A 21,033-nucleotide genomic window follows, 5' to 3' on the forward strand; every position below is an offset into this window, starting at 1 on the left:
ATATAAAGCAAACATTACGTCTATCTGAAAAAAAAAGAAGACTTATCAGATATTGCATTACATTGGTTGTACACGACATCTGTGTTCTATGCGAAGACTAATTGGTTTTAGTATCCATCGTGACAATTAAGTATACATTAAAAGTAGTGCGCAGACACTTTTTAGTTGCTGTCCTACAAAAACAAGTATTCAATATCCACACCATGGTTATACTTTACATTCTTGATGTATATAAGACTGTCCAATATCAGATCACTTTTGGTTAGTAATGTGCTATTTCGAAAGTTCTTATGAATCCTATTGATGTCATATTATAGATGTTAGAATGAATTACATGATAATACAGACAACAGAGTACAGCGGTAGGTGTTTTTTCCTGTTGTGTGTGTGTGTGTGTGTGTTAATTGTTTGTTTGTTGCTGTTGTTGTTGTTGTTGTTTTTACGAACGAGAACTTACTTGCACAGTCAGTACCATACCAGCCGTCTGCGCAGGTACAGGAGCAGTCGTTGTTGAGGCTGCCACAGTTGTTGCAGACCGCCTTACATTCTGGGAAGAAAGATAGATAGGTGGCTGATAGTATGAAGTACGTTTAATCTTCCTATCTAAAACTTCATTGTCTCTCTATAAGTCCCGACTGCAATGCATCAAAATCCGTGCTGACTTTTTGGGGGTGCAACAAGATAATACCTATCCTTTTCATATGGTTGCACCACAAACTATTTACTATGCATGGACGCATAATATTCAGAAGAGATTGTATACATGGAAGACAAACTTCGTGCATTAAAGCACAGTGTTTGGACCAAGAGCAAAATTGAAATACAATATGACTCTTTCACTGAGATAAATAACATTATTTTTTTTCGAAAATAAGTGCGTGATCTCTCTCTCTCTCACACACACGCACACACACACACAAAGTTCTCACCCCAAAGGAGAATAATTTATTCCTTCATCTTATTATATTGTATTATAAATCATGATACTCCGCCTCATTAAATGTGTTTACACCGCTATCTGATTTCATAAAATTTATATATGGATTATGATCTCATCTGCACTTCTTTCCTATTAATAAAAAAATAATAATAATAATCTAGGATAGGATCTCTGATATGTCTGGTTTTGTGCACTGCAGAATGCAATATTTGTTCATGCCTCTTTTTTTCTACTTCTTCTTCTCAATAGAATTCTTTGGTGCGATTCTCATGTGCTGAAATGAAAAATGTATATACATATCTGCTTGGGATTGCATGCATCAGTGTAAAATTAGGGGTACTGGTACTTTGCATACATCCCTTGTGTCATGAATTGGGTGAAAACTGCAAGCAAATCTTTCACAAATCTTTTATGAGCAATGTAGGTTTTTATTGCTTTTGAGGAGATGAGAATGGTATTTTAGATATGGGTAAACTTGTATGTTAATAATAAAGAGGAAATTTCACTTTTATACAGGACATATTATCCATCTTCGAGTGCTGTATATCAAGTTTCAGGGTAAACAGGACTGTGAACATATGAAAGTGAAAAGGCCAGACAGTCTAAACAAAATGTGAGAAGGAAACAACAATTTTTGCCAACTTTCTGCTTTGATGCTCTGAAAATAATTAAAGCAGTTGGTCAGTTTTACGCTAAAGTCTAAAAAAGGTGGTGCAGTAAAACCTGTCATTATAACTTGACGAGCTGTCCTCCTGCTTTACAAACTCCCTTAGACAGAAATTATATGTTAAAGATCTTACCTATTGGGGCCATCTGTCTAAGATGTCAAACAGGTACCAAATTCATCCACCATATATAATATTTGACTGTGTATCTCGGTCTCAATCTGTATGCTAATTCTTCTAGAGTTTCTGTGTCCCACAAAACAGCCTCTTTTTTTTTTTTTTTTTTTTTTGGGGGGGGGGGGGGTCAAATCATTCACAGAAAGCAAAAGAAGCTAAAATCACACCACTGCTCTTTTGCACTTCTCTATGTCTGAGATGCCAAAACTTTATTCCAGTATTCCAGAGATATTTCAGATGTTTTCTCACGAGCAATATATTATGAAGCGGATTAATTTTCATTCAAGGACAAAGGACTGAAAGCTAAAAATTTCTTACGTTGCAGGCATAGGCATATTTTTTTGTCTGTCTCTCTCTCTCTTGACTGCAATGGCGCCAACATTCATACAATATCTGTGGCATAGTGAATAAGACTCCCGACTCCCAATTGAAAGACCCGAGTTCGATCCCCTCTCAGTGATTATGTGCTTCAACAAGATGTTTTTACCCATAATACACGTCCCTCTCGACCCAGGAGGCTACCCTGCATGAATATGGCTTTATTGTTATTATTATTATTATTATTATCATTATCGTTATTATTATTATTATTATCATTATTATTATTATCCTCATCATCATCATCATCATCATCATCATCATTATCATAAACATTATTATCATTCTCATCTCATGTTTCCGGTTTCAGTGGTACGTATATGTCGAGGTTCTGGTCAAAGCTATACGCCCATGTGCGCTTCAGTGGGGAATGTCAGAAACTTTGAATAATGTAGCTATGATGATTAACATAATTATTGCGTCACCCTAACAATGATAATACAATCGTTACGCAGAGTACTTGGAATTTGGCATGAAACTCAGTGTTTTCGATAAGGAGAACATCATTTGATTTACTATGAATTTCTCCACTAAAAAGACAATAGATATAGCGTTGATTAAGCACACTTTGCAACACTTACCACAACCTTCGTCTGTTGACGGAGAACAATCGGCTGAACGGACGAAAATCAAGAGAAATAAACAAACAAAACATTCGAATTTTAAAATGTATAACAATTCAAATCGTTATCCCATATCCACCAAGAATGCAAGGTTGAAGTTTGAATGCACCAACAAGTTAGCTTAGAAACATTACAATGTTTATATTTAATGAAATCGTTTCAATTGACATTGCCTATAAAGTACATTGGCTTCTTAAGGACAGACACGCGATTCATCGAACATTCAGATGAAACTGGTGAAGGACCTTAAAAAGCGAGTGGTTGGTGAGCGAACATTTCACATATTTCACATTCTTTTTGTTAAATCGTTAATAATGTTTTACACAATTTTACAGAAAAGTGCGGGAACGCTGTTCAGAAGCTGTACATGAGTTTCGTTACTGCTGTTCGGTTTGAAGAAACATTATGTTTAAAACTTTTATCACTGCATGGTAGCTATCAAAGTAGTTAAAGTCCTCTTTCCTCCTTGTTTACTTAATACATTATTGTTCTATAGAAGCACTTTGCAGCATTTCCTGGAATTCCGTGCTAAGTTGGGTTTTTTTTTTCCTCCGACACTAAATGTTGTTAGAGGATGAATTTGAGAGACACAAGGGCATGATGTACCGGTGGCATGATGTATTTTTTTCTCTTCTCAAACGACTGAACTCACTGCACAGGTTATCTTGGCATAGAGCTTGTCCACTCTCGCACTTTGTGCAGCTTGCACCGGTCGTGTACGGCTTCTGGCCCACGTAGTTTCCTCTGCAATGGATGCAACAGAGCCACGTCGATCGGGGGGGGGGGGGGGATGACAATTAAAAATAAACAAAACTTTAATTACATTGAGAATTCAGACTTGCACAGACAAAAGGAGAACTTTTTTTCAGATACTCCGCTGCGTTTAAATCAATTCTAGTGATGAAAAACAAAATTATGCAGAGTATACCGAGATATTTCTCGATGCAAAACTATGCTTGATAAGAGGGTTTGGCAAAAACTAGCACACCCGTGTATGCCTATCTTCATATTCATTTCCGACATGTGTGTATAAACAATATACATATAAATAAATATATATTTATTTATTTATTTATTCATTCATTCATTCTTTATTGGTCTATGTCAGACATAGAAATTTAGCTTCCATTGACATTACATTGTACCAAGATGAACATGACAATACAAACACATTTTGCATCACAATTACATAATTACGTCTATGATAAGCACAATGAATACAAACAATACATTACACAATAATAGAACCTACATATACAATATACATGTATATATATATATATATATATATATATATATATATATATATATACATTAATATAGAAAGAAGAGAAAGAAAGGGGCTACACACGTTCATGAAAATTTGTACAGTATCTAATTATCGTTACTCACGCGGGTCCGTAGTTACAGGTGATGAGCCACGCCCCATTGTACGTGTTTCCATCGGCATCGGTTGCTTGGGGGCAAAATGTGAGACCGCAACCAACGGCGTACGTGGATGCCCAGACGTTCTGCCACAACAGCGTTTAAAGTTCGGAGAGATTTCAATATCAATTCAATTTCAATTTCAGTTTATTGAAAACCGAACATATTATATCAAGAAAATCGAGATAAACGAGTGATTGTGATAGTATATCTTTCAAATAAAATTCCGTTTCATGATTTGGTGTTTCAAGGAAGCAACCTGCACTGCTTGCTATTGACGTATCCCAAGGACTTTCCTAGTTGAGAACACAATAATGTATAAAGCCGATCACAATTGTGAAATTTGGGATGGTGGTTGCTCCCTTGTTCCCACGCAAGATTAATGACTCCTATCCATGAAACACATGTGACGTATGGACCCTTAGGTGATAGGTGAAAAGAACATACCGTGTTTGGTTCTCATTTCAATATCTGCAGGTATAGCGCCACACGTAATAAACCATGTGCTTGAACCTCTAACGATAATTCCTAGAAAATACAATCTGTTCTTCATTGTAGGAGCTAGGCCAATGTCTTTATGATACGGGTCATAGTAGCGAATAAAACAGCCTTTTTCGATGCTTAATATAGTTCGTTGAAAGGCTGGTAGAATAATTCGGGATAGGTTAAGTGGAATGTAAAGAAAACGAAAAACCAAGCAACTTTCAGCTGTGGTATAAAGAGACATATTTCTTCGTTAAATTCACCTCATTTTGAGGTTATAAACATGCTTTCTTCAGAATTGGGAACTTTTATTTCTACTGCTCTTAGTGAGAAGTATAATATTGTCTGCTCTCAGCACCTTTAAGTAGGGTTGCAACTCACAAGAACCCCGTTCTAAACGTCAAGGCTACATTGAAATTCGTTGGTATTCGTCTGTTAATTCAAAATCATGTTACACGCGTATTAATGTCGTGTACCTGTGTATAGTGTCCACACACTTTACCGGCCTGACAGCTTCCGGTGTCGTAATCGTAGTACTGGTACTCGTCGTACCAGGCCTGCGTGGCGTCCGTGCCGTCAGGGGGCGTGCCCGGTTGACTCAGTCCCCAGCGGATATAGAGGTTTTGCCCCACAGCGCTGAAAGGGGAGGTATTAGCTGGGTTACCATGCTCGTAGTAGCAGCCATCCGACCAAGTCTGTGCCATGTTGGCTAGCTCATCATTCCAAGTCTGTCATAACAAAAATAACAACAGTCACGGTATCAAATCGTTGTTATTTTGTTCAGACACACGGTTAGAGAATGTATTTTAATGTATAGGCCTACATGTAATTTTATTTCTCGTAAAGGGGTTTATAGAGGTTTATAGTGAGTTAAATGTAAAATGAAGCGTATTCTGTGATCACGTCCCCTTTCTTGAGCGCCAAACAGATCACACTGTCAACACCACAGCGACACTGCTTTCATAATTATGTATAACTATAGCACACAGTGATAAGCTGTGTGGGGGAACAATTGAAAGAAAAATATTTCTCATAGAACGAACACCACCGCTGCCCTCTCCTACAGTTATCAGTTATCAGGAGGAGGAGGAGGAGAAAGAGGGGAAGAAGGAGGAAAAGAAGAAGATGGCGATCATTATTATCACCATCATGATGATGAAGATGGAGAAGATAAGGAAAAGGAAGATAACGTGTAGATCCAAAGAATGGTAATGGGATGGACGAACATTGTCTGTGTGTGCGTCTGTGTGTGTGTGCGCGCGCTCGCGTGTGTGTGTGTTATCTGTGTGTGTGTATGTATGTTTGTTCATTTTTGTGTACGTTGATTCAAATATATATCCCGCTGACTCATGGGGAGGGGCCTAATTCACAACGCCGCACGTTTTCCTTACAGAAATGATAATGATAATAAATATTATATAAGTATAAGAGAAAACAATGATGCTCGTAATAATCATACTGTTATGATATTACTATCATTATGGTGTAATGGTAAAAGTGACTGAACTAGTAACTGCTGGACGTTAAATTATTGAAATGCAATCAGTAACAGCAAGCAGCATGCATTACTAGATTTCTTGTCGCGCTGGCTAATCTCCTGATGAAATGACAAATGTGAAATCATTTAGGCTATAAAGAGTTCATTTCCTGCTGTCGAAGATTCGCTCCTTTAATTCCCTCACTCCCAGTACTTTCAGATGTCAATGACAACTTATGTAGTTTAATTGCCTGCAGTAGTAGCAGAGTTAATTAGCTAAGATTTTTCTCGTGACTCAAACCAGTTTTCAATATGATTTCCTTACAATGACTTCAACGGCAAAACCAGACCCGATTGAGAAGGGATATCATTTTCATTTCACACATGCATGTTCACATGCATGTTTTTTTTTTTTTTTTTCATTTCCAATCAAACACAGGTAATACACTTTGACATGATTACATATATTGGAACATAATAATACATATTGGTTCTTAAAAGAACTTCATGGAAATGAAAATTGAGGGGCTGCTAAAAAGCGAACTTGTAGATTGCAGTCCCCTCACTTACGTTACATTACTACAATACATTAATTATATATGACTTTATAACACAATACAAGGATACATGTACCGTACAAGCTAATCATTGAAAGTATATATACAGTTTTCATTCAATCGAATCGGATGGTTACATGAAGTATACGCTTTCACATGTATACACATACACATACACATACACACACACGCACACACAAGCACACACACACACACACATACACATACGCATACACACGCACGTACACACATACACATACGCATGCACACGCACGTACACACACATGTTTGCATCCACATACATTGTGCACACACAGAAGAGAGTAGGGAAAGAGAGAGTAGGGAAAGAGAGAGAGGGAGGGAGAGAGGGGGGAGTAGAGAGAGCGAAGGGCAGGTCAGCATTCTCGATGCAGGGTGAAAACAAAAGAACAACAATTCCAAACAGTCAAACTAATCATGGGGTACATAATTATGAGCTAATCAAATATTTCTTTAAATTACTAGAGAATTATTTCAAACTAATGGAATCTTTTATATTTTTCCCAAGGGAATTCCAAAATTTTTGGCCACTGTGAATAAACGTGGATTTTGTAAATAGAGTTCGGGTAAGGGGCAAATGATACTCATCTGTTTGACGAGTGGGGTATTTATGAATATTTTTATTCTTATTAAACATATTTTCAAAAACTAAAGGAAGTGAATTATTATACAAACTGTATCCGGAGCGATGGTTTTGATGGCTATGTTGTAATGCTGAAGTTATTGTCCCACTTTTTTTTTTTCAAACATTAACAGGTTTCTAACGATAACAAACAAGACTATACATTTTCGAAAGTTCGAACGACTACAGTCATGGCCACTTGACAGTTAGTTTATATCAGGATGTTTTCAACATTTTGTTCAAATTAAAAAAAGACAGGTAGCGGGAATGGAAAGGGTGGGGTACAAAATTGCAACCTCCGATGCCCCCTATACAGAAAGACAAGTAAGGCATGCTTGCAAAGGAGCTCTCTCCCAAAAAAAAGAAAAAAAAAAAGAATCGAAAGCTGTCTTTTCGTTTTCTGATTTTTTTTCGGTCTTACGTTTCTTAAGATCCTACTAAGGTTCGCTGGTGTAAATGAACGGAATTCAATAAATAGGGGCCCACCACTTCGAAAGGCAGCGCAATTCTTTCTATATTTATTATCTAAGTGCTTATTGAAGCGCTCTTTTATTGTTAATTGTTGTTTTTGCTGTTGTCAATTCCTGAGTAGACTTTCTCATTCTCTTTCCCTTCTTCTCTCCTTATGTACAGTATGTGTGTGTTACGTGTGTGGATGTATGATGTATGGGTGTTTGTGCGATGGTGTCTAGTTTATCTATATAGGGACCTACTTGACTTCACTGTATGTTTATCTGTAACAGAGTATCTTGCAATTAATCTATGGCATTACATTTCTGCTGTATTGTTAGGTATTTGTATGTTTCTATCTCTGAAGATTAATCCATTAGAACAGCGTAAGAACAACACTGTGTGTGTGTGTACGTAGACAGTGCTGAATGAGGGATTCATCGGTTTCATTTACATTTTGCTGTTGTTCACGCATCTTCCTTTCTTCTAGTTGTGTAGTTCTGTTGTAAACCATCGGTTTTCTGTGCTTGATTTCGGTAAATTAACACACGAAAAAAAAGCCTCGAAATTTAAGCAGAGAGATAGAAGCTGGGACCGCGAAGCTCGCGTACTTTTCCAGATCAAACTTCCTACTAGTTTGATAATGAGGGATTAACCAGTTCACTTTACTTCCTCTCAATTCCTTTTAACATTTAAGGCACCTTTACATCGCGCCATAGCCTAAACACAATTCCTGGTATATCTGACTATTTTGTACCTGACTGTTTTGTTCATCCTTATTCTATATACGAGCGCTATCACTATAATCATCCACATTCCTTTTTTTTTTCTTTTAACCATATAGGCCCTATTTCATTTGTAGATCGCTTGGTTTCTATACTCCTTTTAGAGACTGGCGATGGCAATAAAGCATTAGGTACGCTACATCAGATAGAACGAATGTCAATTCATGCAATGCAGTGAAGGAAAAGAAAATGTATACTCAACTCCGAGGCTAAAAGGCAAACGTTTTATTGTGTATGCTCTATAATTTTCAGCCTTTTCCGATGAAGTATCGCTTGCTTAACCACTGGTGTGGATATAAGAAGGCGATAAAAAGAGAACCACAATAGCGTCTTTCTTTATCGTTTTACAAATGACAGAGTAACTTCAGTAAACCTTTAAACTACGGATCGTTTACTTCACCACTGTTTTCGATGCTATTATCATACCACGGGAAGACCGAAGTGAGAGTGTATACTGAGGTAGCACAGCCTAGCTAATGACGATGACAAATAGGATTTTCTACGCGGACTCACTTATTTTCGAAGTTTTTTTTTTCTTCCCGGCGCGTTTGTCTCTCTCTATTTACTTTCTTTGCAAAGACAAATACTATAATGTAACGGAGTTCTACCTTGCTCTATTCGCAACGTTCGGGTAAAGACAAACGTTGGTAGACCTCCGCTGTGAGTTCACATAGCACTAACCTATTCTATTTTTTTTTAAGAATTCACAGTGCTGATTGTGTGTGCTTAACACTCATCTATACTTGTGTGTGTGTTTTTCTCTCCCCTTCCTCCTTCACTTGTCTTCGTCTTGTCTGTATGACTGTATGTCTGTCTGTCTGTCTGTCTGTCTGTCTGTCTGTCTCAGTCTCTCAGAGATTCGTATCTGATCTTCTGAACTATACTTTGAAAACTTTTTTCGCTCCCACAACCTGTAACTCTTTTCTTAGCAATCTGAATGACAACCATCGTGATCATTGATGGGTATAATGTTAGTCATCTCCAGCTTTAGTCTGCTGGTCATTATCTATCTGACATCTGTGTTCCTCCGTCCCAACAGCCCTGAAGAAGGAAATGGCCTTACATGCCGCCGTGCTGGTATCTGCCCTCATTGGCCCTGGCGTCTTGTAGTACCCATCCATTCTTGTCAAGAGATCTCATTGACAAAAGTGATGGGCATATATACGGATACAGATGAATTTTGTCCAATAACCCAATACAAAGGAGAAAAAAAAAACCATCGTGACCATCGGGTATCATGTTATCATCTCTAGCTTTTAGCTGGTTTGTGTAAAGTGGGAGAGTCTGCTGGTCATTATCTATCTGACATCCGTGATCCTCCGTCCTCACAGCCCTTAAGAAGGAAATGACCTTACATGCCGCCGCGTTGGTATCTGCCCTGGCGTCTTGTAGTACCCATTCACCCTTGTTAAGAGATCTGATTGATCAAAGTGATGGGCATACGGATACAGATGAATTTCGTCCAATAACCCAATACAAAGGAAAAAAAAAACACACCAATGAATAATACCCCTCTCTCTCGTATTATATCCATCAAGATGCTGACGAGTAGGGGTACTTCACTTGACAGGAAGTGATGAAGTGCTGGTGATGGTGTTATGATAGTAATGGCGGAAATGAAATTAGGAAAAGTGCATTATCAATTTGATCACCTTTGCCATTTTAAAGTTGTGTTCTTTTTTTTTTCTACCTTTTAAATTGTGGATTGGCGCCACCGACAAGGAAATGGCCCTGAAAGTTTTTTTTTTTTTAGTTTTTTTTTTTTTTTTTTTTTTTTTTTTGCTTTTGAAGAGAGAGAGAGAGGGGGGGGGGGGAGTAGAAAGGGAGAAAGAGACTGGTACTTGATAGAAATCCAATGTCAGGGCCCTTCAAACTTATTCAACTTTTATGAAAGTGTCCAATGAAAGCGCTGGTTCCAAAAAACAAGAAGTTTACTGGAGGGCTTGCCCGACAGAGCAAAAAATGATGCACACAAACCTTATCTCAAACCTTATCCAGTATATAAACAGACCAATAGAATTGGCTGTCAGGTTTGCCGAGGTAACCTTGTATCTGAATATACATTGTGTAAGTACCGGTATTAGCTGTCCAATGTTGTGGTTTGGCGTCCCTGCTAAAACGAAGGCCCTTCTAACTGGCGCATCGAGAGCTTATAATGAAACGTGCTTTCATATTCACGCATGTGTGAAGATACCAATCGGATTTACGTGATAACGAAGCATGGAAAGGGTCATTGCACTAGAAGAATCCATTTTATAGAAGTCAAATTACGATTTTAACCACTTTTTTTCAACCTTTTCTTTTCAAACTTTTATAAAAAGGGCATAATTCACAGCATGATAACTATACTGCCTCAATGTTAATTTGTAGCCTATAGATATCATGACACACACGCCCACACATGCAAACATATAAGCAAACAAAGAAGAATAAATAAACAAATGAATAAATAAATGAATAAATAAACAAGCAAACAAACCTAAAAAATGCTCAGTTAAAGGCATTGGGCTAAAACACACACACACAGCGGACTCAGAACACAACCATGTTGAAAATGTTGAATGTTTGTCTCTACTATCACTTATAGCGCAAGGTCACGCCATAAGGTATCTGGCTCAGTGGATGGAAACTAGCAAGATAACTAACACGTAGCTGCAGAGGATGTAACAAAAATGATAATGGGTCGCTTATAGAGAAGGGCCAAGGAAATACATGATATACATAATTTTATTATACATAATCATTCATGATGAGTAGTTACATTTGACTGGTCTTTTTTAGATATCCCCTCCTTTCATTCATGAAAATATCTTTCTTACGTCATCTCAAACGGGGATGAAAAGCCTAAATTTCCCAATGAAATAAACGACTTTCAAAACCGTTCATTCTGAGTCATGAACACGAATATGGTATTTATCTTTTTTTTTATTGGTTCGTGTAATGTTACTGGTACAACTTTACATTCTGGAAATTATTGTACAAATCGTATACATAATTTATGCCTGTTGTGCGTATAAAAGTGTTCATCTATACAAGGAAATCTTGTGATACAAATAAACATGCCTTGGAACGCTGTAGAGAAGGCCGTTTGAGGTCATTTCCCCCACCAGCAACTCAAAACTCTCACAAACTCTTCAATAACAAACAACACAAACAACAACAAAAAATGCAGCAACAACAACAGCCACGCAAAGTCTTTATCTCGTCGCCAATTTAAAGGTAGCAATCCTGCCAAACAAACTCATGTCACAGTATCATTACATTGTCATCAAGAATAATTAATTGAAAGGATACAAAGATGATCAAAACATGGTAAACCATCGAGTTCTGAGAAACTCAGAAAACACACACACACACACACACATAATGGAAGCATTGTTTGAGTAAATGAATAAATTAATAACATTAAATGAATCGATATATAAATGGATAGATCGTAAAAAGAGGCATATACTGTAGTCACCCCCCCCCCCCTAAAAAAAAAATCTCGCTCTAGCTCTTCTCCGCAAATCATAAGAATTCGTAAGAATTGATATTTTTCAAGCAGCAAGAACCCATAAAGGATTATGAATGGATCTATTTCCAATTCCAAATCTTTCTAAATGTATTCAACTCGAGAGAAGTATATTATCTAGTCCAACAAAACGAATTTCAAATGAATAGCTAAACCAATTTTGTTTCGCTTGATCGGGTTGGTATTGACGATTAAGAAAAGAGGGGGGGGGGAGGGAGAGATAGAGAGGGAGAATTAGGGGGAGAAAGAGACAGAACTGCTTATCATAGGCGCCGGAAGTGGGGGGCAGGGGGCCGCCCCCCCCCCCCCCCCCGATCCAAAAAGTGGGGGGGGGGGCAAAACGCATTTTGGCCCCCCCCAAAAAAAGCCCCCCCCCCCCAGAAAAAAGCCCCCCCCAAAAAAAAAAAAAAATAAATAAATAAATAAACAAATAAATAAAAATAGATGAAATAAGATAGATATGTATATAAATGAATAACGCGAAAAACCATAGCTACAAATGGCAGTTTTTTGACTGTAAAATGTCAAAATTTCCAAGCTCGCTCGCTCCGCTCGCTCGCATTTAATCGCTATGCCATTCTCCTTATGCTGCTGCCAGTAATTGCCAGCAGTTGCGCCTGGGCCGCCCCCCCCCCCTTAATTTCCAAAGCTAATATATACATATATATATATATAGCTACAAACGGCAGTTTGGGGATTGTAAAATGTCAAAATTAATGGTCAAATTTATTCGTTATGCCATTTTCCCTAACGTTGCAGCAAGTAATTGCCAGCAGTTGAGCCCGGCGCGCCTCCCCTTTAATTTCCAAAGCGAAAAACATAGCTACAACGGCAGTTTTTGGACTGTAGAATGTCAAAATTTCAAGCTCGCTCGCTGCGCTTGCTCGCATTGAATCATTATGCCATTCTCCTAATGTTGCAGCCAGTAATTGCCAGCAGTTGCGCCCGATGCGCCCCCATTAATTTCCAAAGCGAAAGATATAGCTACAAACGCCAGTTTTGGACTGTAGAATGTCAAAATTTTCAAGTTCGCTCGCTTCGCTCGCTCGCATTGAATGGTTATGCCATTCTCCTAATGTTGCCGCCAGTAATTGCCAGCAGTTGCGCCCGATGCCCCCCTCCCCTTAGTTTCCAAAGCGAAAGATATAGCTACAAACGGCAGTTTTGGGACTGTCAATGTCAAAATTTTCAAGCTGTCTCGCTCCGCTCGCTCGCATTTTATTGTTATGCAATTCTCCTGATGTTGCTGACAGTATATAATTTGTCGTTTCACACCGTCCTTCCATAATCCATGTAAGGAAAACTTACAATGTTGCTCAATGACTGCGTTGTTGAATGTATCACATTCCGTAATGCATTGTAATCCCATTATTGCGCACGCACACACGTACATGCATACACACCGTCAAAATTACTTTTCCACAAGGGGCCCATCCCCAATGTTTCGACCACCGTACGCCACTTTACATACACACACACACACACACACACATATATATGTATATATACATATATATATATATATATATATGTATATATATATATATATATATATATATGTATATATATATATATATATATATATATATATATATATATATATATATATATATATATAATTATATATATATATATATAGATATATAGATATGTGTGTGTGTGTGTGTGTGTGTGAGTGTGTGTGTGTGTGTGTGTGTGTGTGTGTGTATTGTGTAAGATTATGTATGGTCTATCGTGAGCCCCCTCCAATATTTGCCCCCCAATCCAAAACTGCTTCCGGCGCGCCTGCTGCTTATCGAGTGGAAACGATGGCAGGTCGAGTATCTGACAACTGCTGTGTAACTATGTTTGTGCGTGTGTGCGTGTGCATGTGTGTGTTTGTTTGTGTGTGTGTGTGTGTGAGTGTGTGTGTACATGTGTGGGTAAGTACATGCATAATACGTGTGAATATCGTAATTATATTATGTGTGAATATGTTTTGAATATGTTCTGTATTATTACCAAAAATGCAAGGTCACGCATAAAAGAAACCCTTGAAATAGCCCCAGCGCATCCGCGTGATCATCCAACTTCGATCTCGTTTCGATGTCCAAAATAACAAAGTACATTGTAATCTTCTTGTTGTACCAGCATTTTCTAGAAAGTGTGCGCTATATAATTGATACAGACCAGTTCTTTTTTTATATACAGATCAGTATGAATATCATTTCGCAGGAATCTAGAAGATACCAGCGTCTCGGCAGCTGAAGGAGAAACCGTGTTCAAACGAGACAAAATAAATGGTTGAATCACGCGACATTATAAAAGCAGCTTCCCACCACCACACACCAACACCACTTTCGTCTATGATACACTAACTTCTCGATGTACTGAGGCCTACAGCGATCAAGTTTCTACAGACGTAACAATTAAAGAAAAGACTTTGGTTTCGAATGCTGTCCAGTCGAGTGTGTTCATCCTTGAGCATTGAGACAAAATGATAAATAAGATGTCCCTTTTTTTAACACAATAAGGAGGGACATACTTCAGTGATATTAATAACGAAAGCTTTGCAACAAAGTGTATATTTGGAACAGGAGTCAGAAATAAGCACAATACATCACCTTTGATTCCGATTTATTTTGTCAGCTGAAGATATATATTATCATGATGATATAAACACCATCAGCTCGGCCTTGATGTCGCTCTTACAAAGGAATAGAGGATGCCATTCATTTTCCATTTACCTCATTTGGAAGCCTGTCCAATATGTGTTATTCGGAATAAAATTTCATATGAATTGAATTGAAATGAAATGAATATCCACCCTGCCGACCACACTTATTTTTATAGAACTTTTCGTCTCTAGTCTATAAAAATTTCTCATGATCCCTCCACAAATCATGTATTATGCGATTAGTTTCTTGTTTTTCCATTTTGTGTTCGTAGTTCCATGTTTTGTGGTGTATAATAATATGCATGCATTGTTTATACCGTTGTTCGTCATGTGTCATTCAAATTCATTAATATTATGTGCACTTATATCACATTTTATGTACCTTTGTATTCTTTTAGGATTATCTGGAAATGATTGAATTGAATTGAATTGAACTGAATTGAATTAGAATTGAATTGAATTGAATGGAATTGAATTGAATTGATTGATTTTAATGGCACGCGCGCGCGCTCACACACACACATACACACATTTACAAACACTTAGTAGAACTAAGTGTGTATGAGAACAATCATGTTGTGCTCTATGTGGTTTTTTTTAAGGGGCAAAAGGGGGAAAAATCGATAATTTTCAGACGATCGCTGGTAAGACCGCCACATACAATGCCAAGATGGCATCACGCCAGTCTACACTGGTTTGCATCCGTTATACCATCTCAGTTTGCAGCAATGGAAAAGGAACTGAGTGCGTCGACAATTCCATCGACATCACTTTCGTTGTGATGAACATAGGTCTGACTCAATACCCAACAATCATCTACTTGTCTACATTGATTACGAACTCGCTTTAAATATCTAGATATTGATCACCATATTATGTAGCTCATGATGCTCTCATTTTCAACGGACTCACTGCATTTTATGAACCGCACCTCATCTTTGTAGTCTACATTGTTTGCTCTTCTCATGCGTTTGCCTCGGCAAATATTACCAACACGAAATAAAAGAAAAGGAAATAAGTAAAATGGGCCCGCTATAAGTTGACCTTATGAAGGCGACATGAGACATCGCTTTCACCGTGATTTTCATAATGGATATTCCCCTCCAGAGCCTGACAATTATGGTGATGAAGTAAAATTTTCATAATGATATTGAGGGGAGAGGGAGAGAGGGAGAGTGCATGTACGCTGAGCTTGGGGGAAGGATATGGTACAGACGGCGGAACGCGTCCGGGTTGCCAAGCAACCTGACCTCTGATTCGATCCGCGGGAAAGAAAAGTACATGTACTACACAATTAAAGTACACGTGTATAATAAGAGACTCGAGATCACTCACGGTGCTCACAGGAGTACGCAAGCGCGTGTGAAGCTATGATAATACAGTACACATTTGCGGAGCTGTGTGTGATGACTTGAAGAAACATACGCTTATGATTTACTTAGAAAATAATATCAAATGTATACCACTCAGCCAATAAAAAAGAGCAAAAAAAAAAATCAGATGAAGGATTCCTCCCATCCCCCTCCCCCCCCCCCCAAAAAAAAAAAATAATGATAAATAGATGTAATAAAACTGGGAAGGTAAGATTTCATGATTTTTCACGATGCGGGCATGCTGTTCGTTGTCAATTTGAAAACAATTGTCAGAGATCATATAATAATGATGATAATAATAATAATAATAATAATAATAATAATAATAATAATAATAATAATAATAATGATAATAATAATAAACCGGCACTTATATAGCGCATAATCAATTAAAAAGTGCTCTATGCGCTTTACATACCGCTCTCCAATATCGTTACATTACAATAAAAATAAGTAAGTCTTTAAGTTTCTCTTGAAAGATTCTGTTGATGTACATATCCGTGAATGTGCTGGCAAACTATTCCACAGTTTGGGGTCACAAAATCAAAGCTAGCCTCTGCTCTTTTTGAAACAGCTCTTGGAATATGTAAAGATGAAGTGTCTTCACCAGAGCGCAATCTGTAACGTGGCCTGTGTGGTGGGGACAGTATGGATAGACTATACAAAATGTTCAGGTGCCAATTTATGTATTTACTTTTAGACAATCATTGCAACCTTGTATGAAATTCTTTTCTCAACAGGCAACCAGTGTAGCTGTTTCAACAAAGGCATATAGCTCTGTCATGCTTCTTAACTTTGAATATAATCCGGGCAGCGCGATTTTGAATGCGCTGCAACCTCTCAACATTTTTTTTTTTGACATTAACTAACAGAGAGTGTGAGTAATCCAGCCTGTTGAGCACAAGGCAATAGCATGCGTACAGGCTTCTTATTTGAGCGTCTTTCTTATCCTATAAATATTATACAGATGAAAATTGAGAGATTTACAGAGTGCAGTTACCTGATCAGACATAGATAAAGAAGAGTCAATGTAGACACCTGGGCCCGAATTCACGAAGGTGGTACAAATGAAACCATGGTTTAAACCATGGACAAAAACCATGGAGCGCCAAGTGTCGCACGGAATATTTCGTTACGATATTGGTCATTTCGTCGACAAAATGACCGTTTTGTTAACGAAATTATCATTTCGTGGACGAAATGTTCATTTAGTTACAAAATGTTGTCATTTCGTTACAAAATAATAATTTTATCGACGAAATGACTGATTTCGTAACGAAATATTCAATGAGACACTTAGCGCTCCATAGTTTTTGTCCATGGTTTAAACCATGGTTTCATTATTTTGTACCACCTTCGTGAATTCGGGCCTTAGAGTCTTAACAAAATTTGAGGGGACAATGGAGGCATTACCGACAGACATCGACACCCTTTGTGGAAGATGATGACTGAGTTTGGACGAAACAAATAACAATGCCTCAGTTTTTGCATCACAGTCAGTCCGCAGCACGTATGCTAATGAGCCGATCCGGCAAGATTTATTCAGCACTCTCGTTGACGATCTTTGCGTTCGAAAGGTGTCTCGTCGTGCGAGATTTTGCGAGACTTTGATAGGGCTATGGTTTTCACAGTGTAGCGACTTGTACATACATTCGTCATGGCTACAAGTCACGGTTAATTGTTCTCCAGACTTTGATCTTTATTTTGATACTAAATTTACGTATAACATCGGATCTTATCATGACTATATAATCAGTTGAATTTGCGTAAAGTTTACCTGCTTTTCACGGAAGATTTTGTCGTCTAAAGTTCTTTTTTGGTTCCTGACCGGATTAAGAAACTGTTGTTTCTGATTTTGGCTTTTTCGTAGAGAGGAAACTTAGATGCTCATCATATATTGAAGTCAAGGAGACGCAAGCATGATTTATACTAGTTTTTCCGTTTTGAAATGTCTGTAAAATTCACTCCTAAGCCGGAAGTATGCTCAACACAATGGCCCGAATTCACGAAGGTGGTACAAATGAAACCATGGTTTAAACCATGGACAAAAATCATGGAATGCCAAGTGTCGCATGCGATATTTCGCTACGAGATCAGTCATTTCGTCGATGAAATGATTATTTTGTAAAGAAATGACAACATTTTGTAACTAAATGAACATTTCGTCCACGAAATGATAATTTCGTTAACGAAACAGTCATTTTGTCGACGAAATGACCAATTTCGTAATGAAATATTCTGTTTGACACTTGGCGCTCCATGGTTTTTGTCCATGGTTTAGACCATGGTTTTGTTTGTACCACCTTCGTGAATTCGGGCCAAAGTGTACAGTGGCGCGAGAGAGCTCTCTCATTGGACAGTGCTTGCGTCCAGCACTTGAACTTGGCTTGAACTACACCCGTGCCAAGAAACCGCAAGTGGCATGAAACCGTTATGTAGCAGCGTAATAACGTAATGCAAGCGCTGAATGCAAGCGCTGTCCAATGAGAGAGCTTACTCTTGAGATTGCACGGTTTCAAGCTGATCAGCACTGACATCGATGTATGTTTTACTGGTTCCTGACCGGATTAAGCAACAAATTGTCAAGATATTTACATGGATACAAAGATTTGGAGATGGACTACCAAATAAAGCATTTTCATTGAGACGCAAGGTGAATTTGGTATTTTTTGAACGTCTTGAACGTGTACTGCACGAATTACTTTTTTCATCATTTTTCAAGCTCAAATTACGCTATGATATTTTTCATTCACAATAATTTGAGTAACATGTGACGATAGTTTACATATTTTCCTTGAATTTGATACCAAATTTGTGAACATAAGGTGTATTTTTGTTGCCGAAAGCCCAAGGACAAAATCCCCTTACGCAGCTCATTACGTATGCAAGCCTAGAGCGGGCTTGCATACGAGTTGAATAAATACGAGCGAATTATCGGGTGCTGCGGACTGACTGATCATTCAGCTGTAACTAGTTCATCACCATCCATTGATTTACATCATGAATGGACATTAACATCAGGAAGACAATGTCCTTTTTGGTGGAGTGTCTGCCGACAATATAACCCCAAATAGGAGTCAGAAATAATCGGATGGGTGAAAGTTGAATACACAAAAATTGATGTGAAGGACACAGGTTATCTTATCTTTAACAAATAAGTGAGGGGACCAACAGGTGATTTATTTCCGTAGGATTTCAAGAAACAATCTTTTACTGAGTTATAAATCTGTCACTAACTTAGCTAATTCCTCTAATTGTCGTAAAGGTTTAAGTGGTGAAGACTATTCGAGGAGCAGGAAGCGATGTGCATTCTTCGTTTTCGTCAAATAATGTTTTCGCTCGGAAATTTCACCGGCACACCATCAATTTGATCTACTTCAGGTAGAAAAGAAAAAGACCTCACCCTACATGTCATAAACTTCTGGCAAGATAAACAAGGCTAGCTAGGGTCCCATTGGTCAGGAACACTTTGCCAATAATCTCTGCTTTTTCAAGTTTCGCTTGTTCTTGGTACTTCATTGCATTCTGAGATGACGTGAAATATATAATAATCCCTGCCAGAAAAAAAAATCCATCGAACAATTCAGACGTTGTTTTGCTGTAATTTTTTTTTATGATTAAGGAAGTCATGGTAAGACACTTTCCATTTAATTGGTTTGAAATAACACCTTGGCTAAATATCTCAAAACAAGTTTAAGGACAACTAAAACAGGGATCCAGGGAAAATAAGACAATACCGTTTCTATGATTCAATTTGCTTACTTTTCCTTTCTTGCAATCTGGATTGTCATTGAAGATGAGTATTAAAAAAAAAGGAAGTACGCAGCGCTCAAAAGGTGCCTTCAAAACAAGTCCATCCATAACATTAGACGAGATAATCAAAGAGAATCAATGTTTAGATTGCACATGGATCCAACGAGTATAGAAAATACGTCAATCATCCATATCGTTTTCTGCTTTGACACCGCTGCGAAATGCCTTGACACCTTCATGGATCTGCAAATAGGAGCAATCTACTTAATCCTCATGGAAGGAGATTTCGCTTCGTATCTTAGCAACGCGGCAAGCTTCTGCTCGGATATCATTATGGACTTGAACAAACTGTCTTCCTGCTAACATCCTCTTCACATAGTACAAGATGACACTTTGGTGGGAAAATACACACACACAACACACACACACACAAACCAAAACCGTCTAAAAAGTACAGGAATAAGACAACCAAGCCCTCAGAGTTGAACGTACTTTGAAAGGTAAGTCCAACATGGTACACAATTACTACCCTTACACTGTGCAGCAGGGGTTACAATAGCTTTTTATATAGTCTTATACTTCAGACCCCCAATGATCAGTTTACTCTATCACATTGTAGATGGTGTCGCTGTCACGTTTAGTGTGATTTCTCTTCCCAAATTTGCACTTCGTATAACCTACTGCAGAGTGAATTCCAAATATTTAATCTTTGCTCTTAAATAAAACAAGCTAAAATAACATCACGTCCTGTAAACATCTCATCTCTTTCTGGTGGCCAGCAGTGTCCATAAAAGGGCTCCAAATCCTATCGATACATTAAGCTGATTGTCACAGAATATTGCATCGTCATATACAAATCCGTTATTCAGATAGGACTAAGTTTGTCCACCAGTAGTTGAACGTATAGTTTCCCGAGTGGTAGCATTTGAATGAGAGAAAAGGCCATAAAAAGCCATAAAACTCAACTGAATAAAATTTGTATTCGTTTTACATGTGCTTTTTACACAAACACACACACATACACACACACACACACGCACTCACACACACACACACACGCATTACTTAATTCAGGACACGACATTACCCGTGGCCGGTTGCCCGCGGAGCCACCAA

General features: G+C 38.0%; 1 protein-coding gene across 1 annotated transcript in view; it reads right to left on the bottom strand.

The window, feature by feature from the left end:
- LOC140232755 (uncharacterized) overlaps window positions 1-21,033 on the bottom strand; it is a 50,258-nt gene that overhangs the window by 20,089 nt on the left and 9,136 nt on the right. Inside the window, exons 2-6 of the mRNA XM_072312869.1 lie at window positions 5,168-5,419; window positions 4,176-4,294; window positions 3,436-3,527; window positions 2,742-2,774; window positions 458-547 (exon numbers count right to left, since the gene is read on the bottom strand). Coding sequence (XP_072168970.1) covers window positions 458-547; window positions 2,742-2,774; window positions 3,436-3,527; window positions 4,176-4,294; window positions 5,168-5,419 — 586 coding nt within the window. The remainder of the gene's footprint in view (window positions 1-457; window positions 548-2,741; window positions 2,775-3,435; window positions 3,528-4,175; window positions 4,295-5,167; window positions 5,420-21,033) is intronic.

The sequence above is a fragment of the Diadema setosum genome, chromosome 9 (genome assembly GCF_964275005.1).
Source record: "Diadema setosum chromosome 9, eeDiaSeto1, whole genome shotgun sequence".
Lineage (NCBI taxonomy): Eukaryota > Metazoa > Echinodermata > Echinoidea > Diadematoida > Diadematidae > Diadema > Diadema setosum.